Source organism: Bombus bifarius, unplaced genomic scaffold (assembly GCF_011952205.1).
Source record: "Bombus bifarius isolate JDL3187 unplaced genomic scaffold, Bbif_JDL3187 scf7180000008212, whole genome shotgun sequence".
Taxonomy (NCBI): domain Eukaryota; kingdom Metazoa; phylum Arthropoda; class Insecta; order Hymenoptera; family Apidae; genus Bombus; species Bombus bifarius.
The window spans coordinates 507,646-529,073 of NW_022884515.1; the positions used below are offsets into that span (position 1 = coordinate 507,646).

At 35.4% G+C, this 21,428-nt stretch overlaps 1 protein-coding gene across 3 annotated transcripts in view; it reads left to right on the plus strand.

The window, feature by feature from the left end:
* The window catches only part of LOC117210757 (protein GDAP2 homolog), a 68,681-nt gene that overhangs the window by 34,078 nt on the left and 13,175 nt on the right, over positions 1 to 21,428 (plus strand). For 2 of the 3 annotated variants that reach the window (XM_033454075.1, XM_033454077.1), the window contains exons 2-8: positions 4,348 to 4,536; positions 4,609 to 4,751; positions 4,823 to 4,955; positions 5,062 to 5,171; positions 5,238 to 5,477; positions 5,551 to 5,719; positions 17,713 to 17,866. In XM_033454075.1, the coding sequence (XP_033309966.1) occupies positions 4,352 to 4,536; positions 4,609 to 4,751; positions 4,823 to 4,955; positions 5,062 to 5,171; positions 5,238 to 5,477; positions 5,551 to 5,719; positions 17,713 to 17,866 (1,134 nt within the window). In that variant the 5' untranslated portion in view covers positions 4,348 to 4,351. Of the gene's footprint in view, positions 1 to 4,135; positions 4,288 to 4,347; positions 4,537 to 4,608; positions 4,752 to 4,822; positions 4,956 to 5,061; positions 5,172 to 5,237; positions 5,478 to 5,550; positions 5,720 to 17,712; positions 17,867 to 21,428 lie in introns of those variants that run through there. The other variant, XM_033454076.1, reaches the window with a different exon arrangement.

Here is a 21,428-nt window from a genome sequence, read left to right on the forward strand (position 1 = left end):
GAGTGAAATGCATATTAAACTCAGTGATTTATAAGATGATCGTTAATAAAATAGAAAGATTATTATAGATATACAGATTAACCTTTATGTGGAGACCCATTGCCACACATGTTAATAAATCTCAGATTAGTTGGCGGTTTTATTTCTAGATCACTACGTTATAAAGGTTAATCCAATATAATTATCTTATCTGAAGATGCGTACTTGTTTGCCAAGATTTTTAACAATTGAAAATCTTGGAACACAAAATTTTTGTTTCTTAAAGTTTCTTACAATTAAAAATATACTACAAACGCTGAATATTTATTTCTGAAGATTTTTTACCAGACAGCATAGGTTATAATAATGAAATAAAAATTAGATCTTCTTTAACGACGATTAATCTCCAATTAAATATCGATAAGAAGACAATTAACGAAACACACAGATTATCGTAATCACGAAGATTAAGGAAGAAACGTGACAAGATCTCGACTTAAGCCAAATATCACAGAATCGAGATTTCCGGCGGCGTTAAGCAGCAGCAAACGTATCGAGCTTAGCCGTAAAAAGCACAGTCACGCAAGCTACTAACAAGCACTTGCATCGTGAAATTGCAATTATAAGGGGGCAATAAAGATCATACGAAACGTCATAGGTGAGCTTTTGAAAGGTAGAAAAGGAAAAAGGCCTTTATTGGTAATCGTTTAATCTAGGTCATAGCAGAAGATATCTTTATCTTCTCTCCAGGATAGTCGAAACCGTAGAACTAGTGGTCCCCGAGGGGAAAGAAGGGACAAAAGGAAGTTTTCCCTCGGAGAAACGGGAACTCTTCTAGACAGCCGAGCACACGACACATTTCAAAGTTCGATCGCTCGATATCGAGCTGGAAATTGTGGAAAAAAGAAATTGAAGCATACGAAAACTTCGCGACAGTTGCATGTAGTATATACGAGTGGAAAGCAAATGAAATCTCGAGCTGTCTCTTCCTTTCTCTTCACTTATCTTGGAAGTTTCCTTTGAATGATTGATGGGCTGGAAGTTTGTTGGGAATAAGGACGGGAGATAAGGTGGAAAGAGTTCTTTGGAGGTGGAGTATGAGGCTCGATTTCGAATGCATGTTCAAGGATGATGGTGGTAAAAGTGGAGGGCCCTTTACGGCCGATTAGCTCGTCGGCGTTTGCCTTTGTGCTTGGAATAGATTGAAACATTAACCCTTTCGTGGTAAGTCGAGGTTGAAGTGATCTTTCAAAAGCGTCACTACCGCACCTCTGCGTTTCTATCATTCTGAAAATTGTTTCCAACTATTTTCGAATTGCAATAGAATTTCTTGTATCTGCGAACCGACTTAGGTTTTGAGATCCAATGTATGTACGATACGTGCACAGCATGTTTGATAGTTTGATTTAATTAAAGATGCTGCACGTTGACGTGATTAACCTTTCGTTCGCCCCAGCGAGATTAAATTTAATTAAAAACTTTAGACAAAATAGAACGTCACAACACTCGTCTATTATACAGGTGCCATTTCGGGGCCGTATGCGTTTCAAAGTTCTCGCTCTTGGTAAGTGCAACCGGCGATCGTGAAATAATAATGGGAGTAATAAAGTAACGAAACTACTGGGATAAACGTCGGTATTTATTAAAAAGAAGATTTTTTTTATCAACACAATTTCTTATGTTTCTTGTGATTGTTCTCAACTGGTACGTGTTCAACGCTATAGTCGTAGAAACTTTATAATTTGGATTTATTTTCATATCTTCTAGGCGATTAAAAAGTTTTAATTTTATGCTAGAGCTTTTCTTCACATATTATTAGCTCTTATTGTTAATCGAAACAAGAACAATATTAGAAATCAAAAATTCAATGATCGTATCAACATTGATGAAAAAGAATATTCAATGAAGTTCAACGTAGAGTTACATAGGTTAATTTTCTTATGAGAAGAAATATTGAAATTGTACGTTATCGCCGACGAATATCTAGAATACGTGGCCATGACCCCCCACGTAGCTTTAGTTCGATCTTGGCAGACAATGTTTCCCTTTAAAATCGATTATACCGGATGTGTTCTTAACGCGCGCACTCGTACCAAGAACTTTGCAGGGTAAACATCAGAATTCATTTATACGATCGATGAAGCATCTTGCTCTACATTCGTCAAGGTTTTAACTGTTCGTACACGGCGCTGCCATAAAAATGCTAATTTATTCCATTGTGCAATGTTACTTCAGCTACACTCGAATGTTCCACTGATAAGAATTTTCTACCGGCGAACGATTTGCGGTTTCTCGCGTCTCTGTTGACACGAACTAGCAAAAATTATGGATGGAATGTCACGTTTTCATAGTTCCATTTTCCTCTTCCTACACCGTCTCCATTTTCATCGATAGTTTCTCTAAAACAAATTGACAAATGGTTTTATGCAAATAATATCTAGAGTTTCTTACGCGATAGAGAGGAGTTTTCAGGAATTTGATGGAAGAAGAGTAGGGTCCGATCGATGGGAAGTGGATCTTCGCGAATGACGCATTCTGAATACGCATTTCAGATCCTCCCTGTTTCCAACATTTAGCAATATGTTATACCTAGAAAACGAACTACATTGATGTACGCTAGAAACTGTTTGTCTCTTATAAAAAGCTACTTTCTCTTTCCCACTGTGCTTTCTTCAAAAATATTAGAATTCAAAGGTTCTGTTCTAATTGTACAGTAAATATTTTATTAAATAACTTTTGCTCTAAAGCAAGAATTGAAATTTTTGAGAATATAATAGATTAGGTTAATCAACGTAATTCTCACTTTTGCTCATCTCTAGCGTTTGGAGCCATCTGAGGTGGTTGAATAAATTAGTCGTTAAATGATAAAATAAATGGAATAAGTTTTTGCTTGCTATTAGAAATATTCGTTTCTGACATTTACAATGGGTGGAGAGATAGTTGATTTATAAAATAAGAAAAAGGCACTATAATTTTACAAAATACAATTATATTTGTCAAGGGCTATGATTAAGATCTAGTATATAACCCAGACTAGATCACTGATACTAATGTGATAAAAATGTTTCGAATGAAAGTAAATAATTGTCACAGTTTAATAGTTTTAAACTCTTTCCAATCTAATTACACGTATATCATCTTCTTCTGTTTTAGTCTGAAATAGTACCTTTGTAATTTTTCTATTTAATTATCTTAAAAGCAAACAGGAATTCCACTATAAATTAATAACTAAAAGGTACATATATGTAATTACACGACGTTGTAATTGAAATTTTTAGGATTATTGTTCTTGTATTGTATTGTATTGTTAGTGTTTATCTCTGATGTATCGACATTTATTGTAAAATCTTGTTTGGTATGTTCTGTTTGGTTCTGTTTAGTAGAGGTTTAGTAACTTCTACTATGTCGTCCGTGGTATCGTACAAACAATATTGTGTCGTGAGATATCTCGTCCATGGTTGTGAAACGGTTAAAAAGGATAGCAGGGACCTAGTAACGCAAAGAGGTCGATGATCCTGTTCTTTATGGGGTTGTCGGGATATAAGTTCCGCAGCAGGACAGACGGCGCCAGCCTCTGTCTCCTTGCCATTAGGGAAGCCTACATTCTGTGTCCAACACGGACGCACGTTTCATCGTTTCCGTGGAGGGAGATCTCACACAGACGGACTTTAACGCGCAGCACGTGATTGCATGCGCACAGGACGACACGGGTCCTCCACGAATTAAGTTGTTTTTCGAAACTCCCGATCGGGGTTACGTCCTTGGACGCCCGCTGCTCCCGTTAGCCCGGGGTGTGCCCCAGATTTTCATCGATAGCACTGTTTATTTTTAGGTTTCCACGATATCGGAGATGGTCCGCGCGTCAGCAACTATTTCATCTTCGGCTTGGGGTAACTTTCCCGACCTTGCTTCCCTATAGCGTTTTATGACCCTATTAAATTCGATAAAGTCTTCTCTTATATTGTATTCCTGCGTATATATCTATACAATTTCCCCGTGTGATCTAATTTTGTTATTTCCCCCGATGTGTGTCGGTATCTTATTTTGTGTCTTATTTCATTGAACGATAGAACACGTGGCGTTCGATGCGATTTGAATTTCGCGTCAACTCGAGCGCCATACTGCGCATGCTCTTTAGTCGTCAGCGTGACATTTTGCTGAAGAGTATAACAAAGAGAATTCGATATTCGTGAATGAATGATGTGGAAGAATGGTAGAATAGGAGATGGAGGGATTTGTAAATGTCTTGGACAACACATGAGGAATTTACATCGGATTATTTTTAGCTTTAGTTGACAGAAGAATGAGGTTAGACTAAGATCAATGGAGGCGATTCGTTGATTTTAATGATAAATTTGTTTGTTTCAGCTGAATGAGGCTCATGGAACCCTTGGGTCTTGCCCCGGATATGGTGGAAACGGGCGCATTGAAAAAATGGTCCGACTTCCCTGTCCAGCACCGGTTTACTGATTACTCCAGTTCCATTGGAGAACCTACGCATCATACTATCAGTCCTTTTCCTTGTCAACCAGCACTTAACAACAAACTTGCACTATGGTAAAGTTGTAATCAGTATGAAGAATAAATTTAATTTGTCTATGAAAGATTATAAACAATATTGTATTTCAGGGCTGGAGATATTTCTGTTTTACAAGTAGATGCAGTGGTGAATTCTACCAATGAAACAATGGATGATAACAGCCCTATGTGCCAAAGAATATTTGCTCGGGCTGGTTCGGCGCTTAAGATGGAAATATTTAATGAAATCAAAGGTACATAGTTTGTAAGGTGAAAAATAATTAGATTGCTTGTAAGCATACAATATGAATGACTATGTTTACAGAATGCAAAACAGGTGAGGTAAGAGTAACACAAGCCCATGGGTTACCTGCACGTTTTATTATTCATACTGTAGGACCAGTATACAACGTGAAGTACCAAACAGCAGCTCAAAATACGTTGCACTGCTGCTATAGGTATATTTTATCCATCTAAAGCAAATGTATTTATGATATATAGATAAATAGCATAAAATAGTTATTAGTTAATAGCATAAAATAAAATAATTAACTTTTCTTGTAGAAATGTTTTACAAAAGGCACGAGAGCTTGGTTTACGCACGATTGCGCTACCGGTAATTAATACTGTACGAAGAAATTATCCTCCTGATGCGGGAGCACATATTGCACTTAGTAAGTATGAATTATGTAAATTAATATAAATTTCTAAGTTTAATGAATATAAATCCATTATAATAGGAACAATAAGGAGATTTCTGGAGCAATATGGTGATTCTGTAACATGTATTATATTTGTGTTGGAACCGTGTGATCTTGGAATATACGAAGTTCTTCTTCCTCTTTATTTCCCAAGAAATTTAGCAGAGCAAGATAATGCGTGTTGGCAGTTACCAAACGATATAGGTGGGATGGATGGTGAACCTTTACTTCCTGATCGACAAATTAGAATCATCGACAATCCTCAACATGCTTTACACGGTAATAATATAAATTGATATTAAAAATGTGTATAGTAGTGCAGTTATTTATTGAAATCTTCTGTTCATTATAGGCGATGAAAGTATAGAACTATCTGCGCAATTAGAAACATCCGTTAACATCGGTGAACACGCGTTTGCACAAATGCAGGGTGATTTAGATAGACAAAGACTCCTCGGGGAAAGGCCACCAGCTGATCCACTTGCGGATATCATGCTGAAGCAAATGCAACAAAAAGAAAGGTATGATTGTTTGAAAAATATCTTTAGATCAATGTTTCTCGTTTTGTTTACTCTATCACTTTAATATGGTAAATTTGACGAAATTTTGTATCAGTGCATTTGGTATTGTAAAATGTTTAAGTATAGAATATCAAAGTATTGCGAAATAGTCAACTTTAATAGTGCACTGTTGCAATATTGCAATATGTTGTTTGTTCATTTAGAGAAGTGTTTTCCACTTATTTTTGCCAGGATGCTAATAAACATAGTATTCTATTCATGCAATGTTACGAATGTAATTCTATACAAAATCAACATCGGTTTTGCGTGTCATAATGCTATTTTAACTATTTAGTAACAAGCTGCTATCTTGCATGCCAATACGTATGTGATCCATGCATCATCTCAGTGAAAAAGTCCTTACTTATCAATATTTCATAATTTGTATATGCATCGTGAGTCGATAAGGAAGGAAATGGAATTGCACAGTTTCTGTTTCTACATTTTACTTACGATTAAATTTTTTATCTACTGATATATTGATAAGATACTTCAAAAAACATACTTTCTCACTTACTAAATGCAGGTTTCTTCAATACCAATCTTTGTTACACGAATGTTTCATTCAATGAATAAATGCGTATTTGTTAAAAGAAAATCAATATTTTAATACCGGTACTATTTACGTAGTAACACGTACTACGTTTGTATATTCATATTTGATATTTTCTCCGGGTTTTTTAACTTCACATGATTATATAATTCCACTAAAATATTCCTACAATTTGAACAATTTGTTATTCGTTCAATTAATTATTCTATTCATTACATAATATTGTTTTATTACAATATAATATTTACAATTATATTCGTAATTCTATAGATTGATATTTCTGTCTTCTCTTAAGCGATCTCACACCGTATTATTTATTATATGGTATTTAATATCCATATTGATCGAAATGTAAATATCGATTTCCTGTCGGTCAATGGAATTCTTCTCTACTCATTACGAAGGAAAAATTGTCTATCTTTATATAGGCAGCTGCTATCAATAATATCATCGATGGAAACGGCCTCGTAACCTTTCCATGTCTACAAACTCGTTTACTAGAAATAGCAAAGTCAGGTATAAGAATATTCGATAACTAAACCATTTGAAAAATACAGTTCATCCCATTTTCCACGAAAGTTCATTGCCCATAGTTGCCACTTTATTACACGATTATAATGTCTTTGTATTCACGCCATCAAGATAAATCATGTGTCCAATCATGATGATTCATCAAACGGGATAAGTTTGAGATTCACTGAAGAATCCTGACGCTGTTTTATCGTGTCTTGCACTAACGATAGAACCAGGTTGTCAATCTGCAATTTTGCACCTTGACAAAAATATATTTCGATAATTTAACTCCAATTTTCTGCAATTTTCCTTAATAATGGAAGATTACATCATTGGTATAGAATGTGTTGTCCTTTTGCTATTACTCTTGTAGGATCGATGACTTGAGCAATCATTCAAATATGTATACACAGTCTTCTTAAGTAATTTCAGATATAGAGTTTCCTAAAATCTGCTATATTGCTACAAAGATTTTGTAGTAGTCTTCGTAATAGTAGTCAAAGACATCGCGCCCTCTCTTGAGTTGGTGTTATTCTTAATAACATGACCTTCCAGGTGTAAAATCAAAATGTTAAACTTCAGTTTGTAGAAAAAAAATATTTTTAGACATAATAATGTTAGACATAATTCAATAATTTCAAAATTCTAAAAATACCCTGAGTTAGAAGTGTCTTTAAATAACATGGAAAAATTACAAGCGTGAAGATTTAAGTATGTCAATCATAGTATAGTGCACATAAAGGGAAAGAGATATGAGTCTACGTTATAAAAAATGAATACACGTGCTGTATGTGTGTTAGGAAATTATTATTCGATACTTGCAGGTATATATGACTCTTGTAGTGAAAGGGTTAAGGGTACTTCACTACAATAACACAGTTTCACTAGCGCGCATTATTAAAATCGCTCTATGAAAATCAATTAAAAATTTCAAATTTTCCATTTAATTTAATACCTTGCAATATTGATGAAAATGAATTAATCGCTGCAAGCATGATCCTTATTTAGGCAACTTTAGAAGATATACAAGTAGAAGATGTGAACCTTGCAGATCCTGCACCATTGTTGTTCATCTTTCGATGTTGAAAATTTAATTTTTCATTTTAATAAAAAAAGATAAAAATTTATAACAACGTTACAAACTTTCGTATAAAATAAACCTTGCTATAATAAATCTTGTATTAATTCTTTGTAAGATCGACAATGTTAATTTTTTGTATAAATTTCTTACAAGATCGGTAGCATCGGTTTTTTTGTCAACTTCTTGCAAGATGAACAAATGCTAAATAATAGTATAAATTATCTTCATGTCCTTGGTCACTCAGAAGTATCTCATGTTTTTCAAAATGTTCACACGCCTCTCATGCCGGATGTACGTATTTTATTTTGCGTGATTTCAACGACGCCATAAACATTGAAACATCTGGCTCCATTAACGACGATCTTTCGTGTATGTATTTTGCGATTGAAAATTGCCCCACTTACAGCAACATTGCCACACCATTAACAATTCAAGCGTTCCTTTATTACCGTGTATATCGAATAGACAGAAACGTTCAGTACTTTCTACGTTCCACCACGTGAACATCCAATTTCTTGGTTTTCAGATTAAGTAAATGTAAATTCCGGGAAACGTCGATTTTTTATTACCTTCTGTGCTAATTCAAGGTGTGTCTTAAAAGCACGTTCTCGACGAGGGAGTGTCTCGAATCGGTCATTTCGTTGATGGAGCACCTTGGATCCATTTTAATCGAGGCCACGGTCGCGAAATCGTGAACACAATCGATTGAGAAATCGTCCCGAGTCGTTGTGATCATTATCTTTTCTATGAAGCTACAAACTCATTTGTTCCAACCTAAATGAGAAATCTATCGTAAAAAGTAGTTGTTTCTTTCCGATATTTATTTTTTTCTACGGTTTCGCTATGTTCAATAAAATTCGTAGATAATTGTACATTTTTTAAATGTATAACTATACTTATTCTATATCTTATAATAGATCACGAATTGTGAAAATTATCTCTTTTATGAATTGCGATCATTGGACATAAATCGTACCTGATTTTTTTATATATTCTCATTATGTTCACTGAAACTCGTAATCAATTTTTATGTGACAGCAGGAATTTGTAAAACAAAATTAATAATAGCACAGACATGGATAACGAAGTATTTCAGGAACACTAACAATGTTTGTTATAATCCAAGATAATGGCGAGATATTGGCAAAATTATGTTTCCGACTTCCGCAGGAACCTCGAAAATCGTTTGCTTTCTGTTTTCCAGTTCGAGGAAAGGCTCGATTTATCGCGTAGCGTGTATATCTACGATGAATCTTCCTGTAGCCTTCAGAGAGCTTTAAAGCAACGACGCATACCGGAAAATCGAACGACGTTCTATTTTCATTTCGTTAAAAGCATGGTGTTGAAATAATTACAATGAGAATGAATGGAGGACGAATCGTATATACAAGGTGTGCAATCATTATAAAAATGAATGTCGAAAGAGGATGATCCTACAAGGAAAGATAAGTAAAGAAAAAAAGAAGATTCTGAATATTTTCCTTTGGCAATTGATAGTGAAGGTTATTTTGATGTTAGAAAAATTGAAGATAAATAATACGTAAAACATAAACAATGTGAAACAATTGAGAACCGTGTATAATGATTTAATTCAAGGAGAGTCGTCGTATGCAACATCATGTATTTTGAACAATTTCTGCATTAGTAAAATGAATCTTAGAAATTATACCTTATTTTCATTTGCAAACTCATTGTGAGTATACAGAGATAGATAGTACCATACAAAGACTGATAAATAAGATATCAACGTTATTTGTAAACGACATATCATTCCCTTGTGACAAAACCATGAATGTGCAAATATTCGTTTTTCTTAGTAAGGAAAAGGACACGATATCTTTTCCTTTTGCGTTTTACTACATAGATTAAAGCAATGTATTTAACAAACATAGTATAACAGCGATGATTGTACTCTAAGCTTGATTTATCGCCTTATCTGATTATGAGAATTATCCGATTTAATTTTCCAATTATATGTTTTACCTTCAAGTATGAGTTTTTATAATCTATCGACGATTCATTCGACCATGACACAGGATCAGATTTAAAACAATTCTTTTTTTCTATCGACAAAAAAATCTTTAATTTTAAGTAAAATATAAGAGAATTGTTATTCCAATGCTACTATGATTTTTCTTAAAACGTTAAAAATTTCTTTGTTTGTTTAAACCAGGATAAGATTCGGACATACAATGTATATATAAATACGGGAACTTTAATGAGATTAAGTGCTCGCATAGGCAAAATATATTCAAAACCTCATATCATAATATTGTATTTTATTTTCTTCACTTATTTCTTCACACAGAATCGCTCTCTTTTCGATTGTACCATAATTGTTGGAATACTCGGTATTTCTCGTCGGTTCGTTGAGAAACCCCTAACCCAACCTAACCCACAATACTTTTAATCGAAAATCACGTGGAAGAAATCGGCTATTAGGAATCGTTGGGACGTATACTCATGGCAAAGGGGTTTAGAATAACCTGGAATAACGGAACGTTAAGGAGACATTGATTTTAATCTTTCGCTTTGTATCTTGACAGTTTCAATCGCACTGTCTGAGACGATAATCGAGGGTAACGATCGAACAGTAGCAGCAGCAGCAGCTGGTTTCCACCAAACGAACACCGCGTTTTATTCGATTAAAACCAATCGACCCAGAAATGTGAAAGCGTAACGCAATTTCGCGTCGAACCATCAATACAACAATACCCGCCATAGAATTAACCAATTGCGAAAGAAAATAGTCAATTCGAATCCCAAACTTCTGACAATTGCACGAATTTACAGGGGGGAAGCAGAATGTATCATCGTAATTCTGTCAAATGGTTCAAGTAACATCTCTAAATGACTTGATATTAACGCTTATAATAGTAATTTTTCTACGTTTAATTTGTGCTGTATCATTATCAGAATTAATATTATCACAGTTGTATTTCGAATTAGAATGTTCTTTACAAGTAGCATTTGTATGTGTATTATGCAAACCAAACATTTGCCGGAGACCTTCGCTGCTAATATTTCGACAAGGACAGTGATGATAAAATAAGTAAAATCCTGTGTGTCTATCTTACAAATTACAAGCTATTTTATTTTGGATAAGTATATTTATCTCGCTTGATGTTAAAAAGTGAAATTATAAAAATTGTTTCTGCAATAGAATTTGTCAATTTATCGATATTAGTAGTTAACGAAGTCACGCAAGATAATCCTAGAATTTCGAAACATACTGAAACAATTTCCAAACAATTTATTGCAAATAAAAACCGTATTAGATCTGTACTTTTATGGTCATTGGCTGACATAGTCGGAATTAGTCAACGCGCAAGAATCAGACATAAGAATCGGATTGGAAAATAGAAGCAGCTATAAATACTCTTGTACAAAACGCGTGCATTACGCATTCCTACGTGAACCCACGTCTAAAAATTCCCGTTAGGTAATGGAAAATATAACGCATCGATCCTGCTACGTTAGCCAAACGTTATTCGCGTAATCAGTCAATAGGGCTAGATGAAAAGCGACAGCTTTCTGTTTGGGAACGCTCCCAATTTCGCATATTCCAGTGACACGTGCGTGTCATGCATTACAGTGTCATTGATTCAGGGAATTCTGCACTTAGAATTAACGTATGTGCTGTCTGTATAATTAATAGTATCTGTAATGTTAAATGCAGGTGTTTTCAATTGATCCGCAGTAACGGAAAAATCGTTCTCCAAGTGGAAAATCGTATGAAATTTATTTATCGAGAATTTGGCTGAATTTCTGAGAAACGAAGTTAAAATTACAGCATAAAATATTATTTATAGAAGTTCGACTCATATTCGTAGAAAACTTTGTTTTTAAATGTCGTAATTATTTTTCACCTTGTTACTCAGAGCAAATAATTCTTTACTCTAAATCATGTTATTCCACTATATTATTAGACAGATACCTTCAACTTTATCATTAAATTTCGAATCAGAATTTTGTAGAGAAAGATTTCGATAAACGTAGAATCTTTACAAACATCCTTAAAAATATCATTTTTGTCGTAAAATGAAAATTGCTTAAAGGTATAATATAATTAATTAAGTTATCACGAACGTATGCCACTAACGAAAGAACATGAATTCTGAAATTTGTTTAAAAATTGTCTACTTATCTTTATTACATTTTATTTGAAGTTGACCCTCGTCATTCTTAACCCTTGTCAATGTTAGTTGAAGTAGAACGCTTGCGTTTGTCAACATCGTTGACGATCGAAGCGATAAAGGTTGAAAAGAAATTAATAGTTATAATAATAACATCCGAGTAATTAGTCAACGCCTCGCGAATCGAGCGTAATAACAGAGCCGTGAATCGCGCCCCTATTCTGCCGGCTTTTTACTCATCGAACACGCAATAGTCTAAGCTGGGCAGGCGCCGTGACGCAGCCAGCGAAGGCGCGCGCTCACAAAGCCAACGAAGACGCGGCGTCCCGACGTCGTTTCTCGCCTCATAGTCCCGTCTTCCTCGTTCAGGCAGCTCAGTGCGTTGCGACTCGTCGCGGAGGCTTGTCGTGTTCATCGACAAATTCAGACGTGCGTTCGTATCAACCTTGTCCACACATCCGCGAATTCTACCAACTTTCGTACTCGTGAAAAACAAAACTTTCTTTCGTCGATTCAACTCTCGAGACTTCGTATCGGCAATCAAGTATAAATTTACGAGTCGGGAGTAGGTTAAAGTCGGGACAAAATAGAGTAAAAATCGTCTGCAAGTTAGCATCTGGACCGATGACACTATCAAGACTCTCTCTTTTAATGATATATAGAGCGAAGTAGAAATACAAACTTTCATCAGTGGCGAAGAGAATTATAGTTTTACTGGTAGAACTTGTGAAGATTCCATTTTGCAGTTGGAGGAAGAGTGTCTGCTCGAGATACACGAGGCAGATACATTTTCGATAACAGAGTGTGCACATTGTCAGAATGGTCATGATTGACATGGTGGACGTGATCGAAGACGAGGACCGGTGCGTATTGGAAGATTGCCTTTTTCGTTATATACCGATTTTCATTAGTAATTCGTCGTAACCCGCCCTCCCCGTCGAGTCCTGTGTTTCCGTGTTACGTAAATGTACCGCATCTGACGCGTTGATCTTTGACGTCGCGAGAGACGTTCGTGCGCTCAGCTTCGTTTAATTTGGAGAATTTCGCTGTTGGACATTTGCCGATGTTGCGACTGGTTGCGAAAAGGGTGACAGAGGGGGTGGAAAACGCTGGAGCTTTCACGTATATAACGAGGATTTCCGAGCCGAGCTTTAATCGTTTTCCAATACGCGGGAACATTATTTTTGGTCCAACGCCCAGTTTTGTTTTGCGCCCTTCGTTGCTTTTGGTAATGCTCCAACAAACTGATTTCTCCATAAGTAGCGTAGCTTTTACAGGTTTTGCTACTCGAAGAAAAATATTATACTTCAACTATTTAATAATGATACTAGTACTATACTTTGATTTGGTTTTATTTTATTGTATTTTTTGTGTACGCATGGGTTTCTTCGACGGTTTCAACTTGGAGACGGGGAGCTTAGGATGACGCGAGCTTATTGTTAGTATATTTACGCATCGTAAGCCTTTCATGGACGTAATCCACGATCATGGGAGGAAAATCGTATCGACCGTTGAGAGAATAACAATAGAGCCGGAATCTTGAATGATCAACGTACAATCATGATCGCCCACGATGACCCAATAACCGTGAAAAATGTTTAATTGGAACGTGAACCATTTCGTAATTCGATTCTTTCAATGAGACGTTCTCTTATCGAATCGTAACTTGTTTCCCTTTATTTATTTATGAATCTATAATTTTTATAATGAATGATTGATAGATAGATTATAAATGTTCATGCATTTATGGAACATTTGTTGTAACATTTAAAAAAACAAATTTCTATTTGCATTGTATTTCTTTAATTATATTCATGAAAATATGAATTTGCATAAATCTAAAGTATATTGAGATTAACCAATCAAACTCGTTTCGTATCCGGTAGGCAAAATTTAATAAAACACATTAAAAACGTCGCGAGCGTCTGACAGCCACAATTTTTTATATAAATTTGCATAAATACGTGCAATCTTCCATGATAAATTAAAATACACCGAGTAGATAGGTTTATCTAATCGAATTCTGCAAAAATCTATCTTTAATCTCTTATCAAAATTTTTCTAATTAAATCTTATACAACATTGATCGCGCCAACGATGCTAACTCAAGAAAGCATACGAACATGATCACACGTTAAACTCGCGAAAACGCTCACCTCACTCTCTGCTTTTCTCGGGGAACAAGGGGAACAATAGTTGAGCGCGTTGTGTGAGCAGACATCATTGGAAGGACAATGGGAGACGTAACAATTAAAGAAACAGTCGCACTCCGCCAGTAGTATACGACAGTCCATTGTCAGACACGAATTGTCATTGTGAAAATCAGCTGGTGCGGAATGCTTTGTGTTCCATCGGAAAATACAGTTGCTCGCGCAAATATTCGAACACTTCTAAGAGCCTGTAACGAATATATCTAAATTTTATCATGTAATGAGACTCGAATGACATAAATATATTACAAATCTGAACATATACGTAGTATATAGAAGTTACAAAATATGTAGTACAACTGTACATTTTGCACTTAAACATATAATAAGATTTAAAGATACAAACTCTTTAAGAATCGAGGACTCATTAAGTATTGAAGATTATTAAGAACATAATGGATAAGTGCAAAATGTACAGTTGTACTACATATTTTGTAAGATGACTAATCATGTTGTATACTAATTCTTTACATATGTTTTCCATAAATATTTTGTAACTATTACGTACACTTTCAACTTGGCCTCAAATTTGACCAATATAATCATGGCAGTCGTCATCTCCATACAAGTTAACGAAATTTCAAAATATTTTCTCTAACACGCAACATACATACGTATAGGTACATAAAAGTTTCCTATGAGGTGTTCGCATAGTTTCGCGAATCACTGTAAATAAGGTTCTGCTCGCGGTTTCATCGAATTCGTATCAATCGTACATATGTGTGTGTGTGTGTGTGTGGTCTGTGTTGCGGCCTTGAAACTAGCTTTGTAGGGAGAGAGAAAAAAAAGTTAAAAATTGCGACGAGAAAAGTCGATAGCGACGCGGTGTAACTTAGTGTCAGCGAGAGGGGAAATTCTGCTTCTTTGGATGAACCCCGTTTAACCGTAGTTTGACTCGATTAACGACGTTAGGTGAAACGATTCACGGAGCGCACGTGAAACGTGCTCATTGATTTTAGTCGAATGGAATATTCATGGACGCGTCCACGCGCGACGCTACGCGACAAAACGGCACTGTCGCGTGTCGGCGAAATGGCGCTGCTCGATTCAAGGGGTCGATTAACACATTGACTGCCGCGTTAGTCGTCGCTGACGCACGTTACTACATTTCTTAGAGTCATTAAAATAAGATAAATTCTATAGACTAGTAATTTGTCGTCAACAATATGAATCACTTAGATAATATTGTCGGAGTGAGCAAGTATAATACAATGTTTCACAAAAATGAAATTCGTCGTGAATTTTCTGGACGCATTAGGGCTACTGCCCTGATACCTGTAACACAAAATGTGCAATTGATTATTGGATACGTTTGAGGTAATCGGAGGATTATAACCGGAAGACCATGTCGTTTCGTTTTGTGTAGTTATACACATATCGTGACGTTTGTATTGGTAAAATTGTACGCTGTGTTTCGTAGTTACAAAATTACTCCAAATATTCCAATTTCGATATATCGATATGGTAAGGAGAAGAGGTGCTTGATATATTTTGAAATCGTATTGCAAACAATCTATCTTGTTGCTTCTCAGAAATGACATATTATACTGGCAAAATGGAAAACTATATGATTCTTGTTTGATATTTCTAAAATAGGCGTGACAAAATGTTTTATTATATGAACTCAAGATATGGTAAAATAAAATTGTAACATCTTTCATAAATTTAACTCTCCTATTTTGTATATTTTTAATCTTTTACCTCGCATCTGATATGAATATCGAACATTTTATAGGATAGTTTTATGAGGCACGATGTATAGCGAACTTTTCATGCAACGAGTTTCTGTAAGACGAATTTTATAATTTTATATAATAAGATTCGTGTAATTAGGCTTGCATCGCAATATTCTTGCTCTAATCTTTGTATCACAAATTATACGTCCATCCGTGTCACGATCTTTATTTAGAAAAATTTATGTTAAGAGCCTCGTATTGCGAGCTTCATATTATGAGCCACATATTCTGAACTTCGTCGCTACGAGTATCGTATTACGAAATTCACGTTTTATGTTCTCTATTATGGACGATTTCACGTGGTAAACATCGAATTACGACATCGGTACAATAAAATTTCCATCATAAACATAGGCATAGTTCATATTCTCAGGGTCAGTATTATAACATTTTAATTATGAGATACATATTTAGAGGATTATACGAGTTCGTGCTGCGAGATTGCTATCCAGTGGGTCGCATGTTTTCGCAAAACCGCACGCTCTCCTCGTCATCGCGATTAACGCTACGTGATACGGCGTCGATATTCCAGACACGAGTCGACCAGTTTTATGTTTCTTGTTCACGAACAATCCGTAACGAATGAAATTAGCGATGAAGTTACGCCACCGGCTAGAATTTTCAGCGCGATTCCGCACCGTTGAGATTCTGACCGGCGATTGCAGGGTGAAACTTACATCGCTTGCAACATGAATATTCGATTCTTATCGTGAATATTCGATTCTCGAAGAGAAATGGAAATTTCAAGATTCCAACCTTCGAATTCAAACGAGCTACTTCGCGTATCGTCACTTGCTAAATTACGTTCAATTGGATCCTTTGTTTGAAACTCATTGCTGACAGTAAGATTATTGTCTCTGGAGACAGACTAGACGAACAAACGTTACCTGCCTCGATGTTGTAGTCGTAATTGTTTGCAATATAATTATAACGTATGATGCATCGAATAAACATCGGATGTCGGGCTTGTTAGAAAATGTCAGACGATTTATTGATTCACTCGGTTACGAGAGTGACGTGGTCCATATAGTTACATTATACGCGATTTGTAAACAAGACTTCTTTGCTCAAATATCAATCGTTCCGACTGTTCTCTGTGCAAATGGGATCAGGCGATCTCCATCTCATTTAAAATACAATTGAAAACCCCATTTATAACGTATGCACGTTGCAACGTATGCAAATATACGAGAAGGTCTTATCAATCGTAGAAAAGAAGAGAAATGTAAGTCATAATTGATACAATGAATGAAAATTCATTCGAGGGAAATTTTAATTGAAGATTATATTTCCGAATGTAGTTCTATTGCTGTAATATGCTGTTTAGTTATACTTTTCAGTGTCTGACATTCTTCCATCGATAAATCGGTGCTTTTATAGAAAATATCATTTTTATTTTCAATCCCATAGTCTGGCTATATACTATGTATAAAAAGTAATTATAATTATGGTGTCATATATATATATGAGTAACATTGATTAAAGGTTCAAAAATCTAAAAATTTCCTAAAATATTAAAAAGGCCGAAAATGTGAAAACAATCAACTCTGATACGTGATTAATGCCAGACTCGTTGAATAACAAATTAGTTTCCTGAATTGGCTTCTGCCAATATTTTAAATAATACTTTATCAACTGCCAGTCTATAGCCGATGAGACTAGTAAATGTAGTGACTAAATATTCTGAGAACAATGATCAAAGTGGCTCTTGTTCCATTCTTTCAGATACGAGAGGCTCCTCAGGAGAGCGAAAACGGAGGATCTGTCGGAAGTTTCAGGAATTGGCTGCCTCTATCAAAGTGGTGTCGATCGTCAGGGTCGACCGGTCGTCGTGTTCGTCGGCAAATGGTTCCCCGCCACTAAAGTCAACCTAGACAAGGTAAGATCGAAAACGAAATTCGACCGCTAGGTCTAATCCATAGTGACACGCGAAAATATTCGAACTTAGCATAGGAAATTTTTATCAAAATACCACATGCGTTATACGAGACTTTTTGAAATTTCGTTCCAACTATGACGAAATATCACTATCATAAATATATTACTGAACTTTGGAATCAATCTGGAAATCTGTAAATGTAGGTTATGAGTTGTTTATCGCAGTCATGTCTTTAGCAAAAAATTAGTATAGAGTATAGTAAGTACGAATGCGTATAATTATTGAATGAATAATGGATACTCTGTTCGAGAGAACGTGTAATTAAAGCATTGAGGACAAAGGAGAACAAGTCATATCTTTTTTTTTAACATAGATGTATATCATTTAATTTATTCTAATAACATTAATTTATCCTATATTTACCATACAAAAGTGGATGAATTCATTCTATCTAATTCTAAATCAAACTTAGATAACGTAAGAGAATCATACTCATAAAATTTCTCTATAAGTGTTGAAATACTTTCACGAGCCACTTTAGGTCAATAATTTTCGATGCTATGTGTTCGAAAAGTTATCCAACTACTTTTTTCTTTATTCTCTTGCGACTCTGTTATTTTTCAGTGCTTACCGAATACGCAATGTAAAGCACTTACTCGAGAGATAACGAATTCTAGCTTTACCGTGCATATAATTGTATGATATTTTGAATTAGCATGTCTGCTCGTGAGATTAGCACCATTCCGTCGTAAAGATACAAAATGCAGGAAATCGCAGATAGTGTTTACTCGCAAACACCCTAAAAGATTACGTTCATGCTCCAAACATACTCGTGCGAATGTTGCAGCATTCTACTCGTACGAGACAATGTGTTTTTCGTTGCAGTACGTCGATATAGTACAAACACTCTGCAGTGTCTTATATCGAACTTGTTATTTTATTTTTTTCAGTACGAACAATGAATATTGTTCGAACCTTAGGAGGTTGCTAATTTATTATCATATTTCTACAATCAAACACTCCAAAAATATATTTTTTATCCTTCGGTGAACTGAAAAAACGTAGTTTCTCCGAAATTTCACAAATTACGACCATCTCTGTATAAAAATACGCTTTGTGTATTTTCCAACGCATTAAATCTCTCAAGGAATCGTAAACAAAGGTATGCTATAGTTATTAAAAGCACTACAATCGTTGATCGTAACGCGCAAACACTGCTGAATAAATCGAGTAGATTTCTCCGAAGAACAATCAACCCTAGTTTACGTGCAATCGACGTTTAAAATTTTCACCTTTGATCCGGCTCTATTCTTAACCATTCACGAACGTACCGTGAACACGTGAACAGGCAGTGATCGTCTCGTGATTCAAAAACGTAGAAAAGAACGCATAATGAAACATAGTCGCGAGAGGAAAGCTTGGTGAGAGCTTGAAATCAATACACTGCGCTGTAGGGGGCTAACCTCGCCTCTTTTATTATGGGCCTAGCGTGTTTTGCGGTTCTTTACAAGCAGATCGATTCGTTTAACATATCTTGACGTTAAAAGAAAATTGAGGGGCATTCGTAATAAAAACCACTACCGACAGAATCTTTTCGATTTTGTAGATTATTATACTTTCTAGTAGTGGGACGTAGGATCCACAATATGCTAGAATGGAATATCATTAATGGATTTGCGATGTTTATGTATTTATAGGACGCTTAAAATTTCACATTATACAAATATACGTAACACAAATATATTACAGGGATACTATACAAATATACCTAAAGTATAACATTTAGTAGGTGAAATAGAAGTCTGGTTATATTTTCCTAATTAGGTTTGTAGAAACTTTTTTTTCACTTTTTTCAGATTATACACAGACAGATTTTTCAATTTTTTGGATTCTAACGTACATATATATATACAGTAATCAAAAGGAGATTCACACAGACAATGTGATGACAATGATAACACGGCGATTTATGTATTTACGCGAAGCGTAACATTCGTAATCTTTTATAAGAATCTTCTTTTCTAGGGATTTAAATGATTTCTTCTACCACAAATTAGACCTACCAATGAATATATGTTGAAATTCACAATAAATGAAAGTGTCGGCGTATACGAGATACGGTGACGGTGTTTCATCGATTATCGGCATCGAGAATTAACGAGAGGACGTTTATAAATATTCAAACGGAGTTGGAAATCGTTCGAAAAGGACGTTCGATTCTTTGAATTTAGTTTTAAAAGGCTCTCTTCGAAAAGTAGTGAACAATATATGATAAAACGTAAAGCGAACGGTGGTAGAAGGAATTAGCAAATTGTTTATTCAGCAGAGAGACGCGACAATAGCAAGGACCGGAAACGATTTAGAATTATTCATTGGCCAGATCGAATGTTTATTCAGAACGACGCTTATTCGATGATTCTACCAAATCCTTCGCGACGCAACGTGTCACTGATACGATCGTCGTTTGATAGCTTTGACCATAGGTTAGCATGTTGAACGGACAGCCCTTTAAGTGAATCATCTTGCATCACTGACGCTGCCTCTCAATAGCCAGACTGGCGAGATTCAAAGTTGAACGTGATATGCGAAAGTTCAGCTTCCGTTCGTGAAATCTTCCAATACGTGCATAGATGTTTCGTGGTAGAAATGGTGTCCATGCATTGTCGCATAAATTATTCACGAACGTTACATTCAATTGTTGTATAATTAATTATATGAATAACCAAATTACAGATTTTTTCGATATACATATGAGCCTTTTAAAAGTCAAACTGATTAATTCTGCTATGTACAAAAATATCGATTTTACCTCGTCAAGGTACATAATTAATACGTCTCAGGAGACGAATCCGCGTTTTCATAAATTTATTTATCATAAGAAGATGGTATAAAGAATTGTAAATTTGAAAGGGAATTAACAAAAATAATTAGTTTTTAAATCAATAGTTTTTAATAGCTCTGTGCATTTTAATTTGTGGAATCAATCTAAGCGATTCGTACCTATACTTTTCGTGAAATTTAAAAGCCTATTCTAATTCAGCTCAAGAAAAAAAGCTTTATGTCTTTCATATAAAACGATCTAAACAAATCTCTTCCGCATTTCTCTTACCATTATTCCACGCAACTGTTTCCGCATACTTAGACAAATTTTCTATAATATCAAATCTAGAGAAAAACAAAGTTTTTATCGACAGAGAAACTTCCAAGAAAAACACGACAGTCAATCTCGACATTAGTCTACTCTTCCAGATTACCTTAAACTACCATAATTTGCTATCATTTTCGCATTTCACCTCGCTATCTCTTCCAAGCTGTCCCAACCAAGGAAATACGAAAGACGCGTTCTGCCTCTGTCGAGTACAACTTTCCATTGATTCGACACACAATACGTCCTCGGAGCATCACGTCAGTCGCACTCGCGAGGATCTCATTACTCCTGCGTGTATCAATATCATCTTTGCTCGTTGCTCTCGTCCTCTCGGCTCTGTCCTCATCCCAGTGGAGTGGCGACGAGCGCAGTACCGCCAGGCGAATCGATATTTACACGTCCAGAAATAGACCG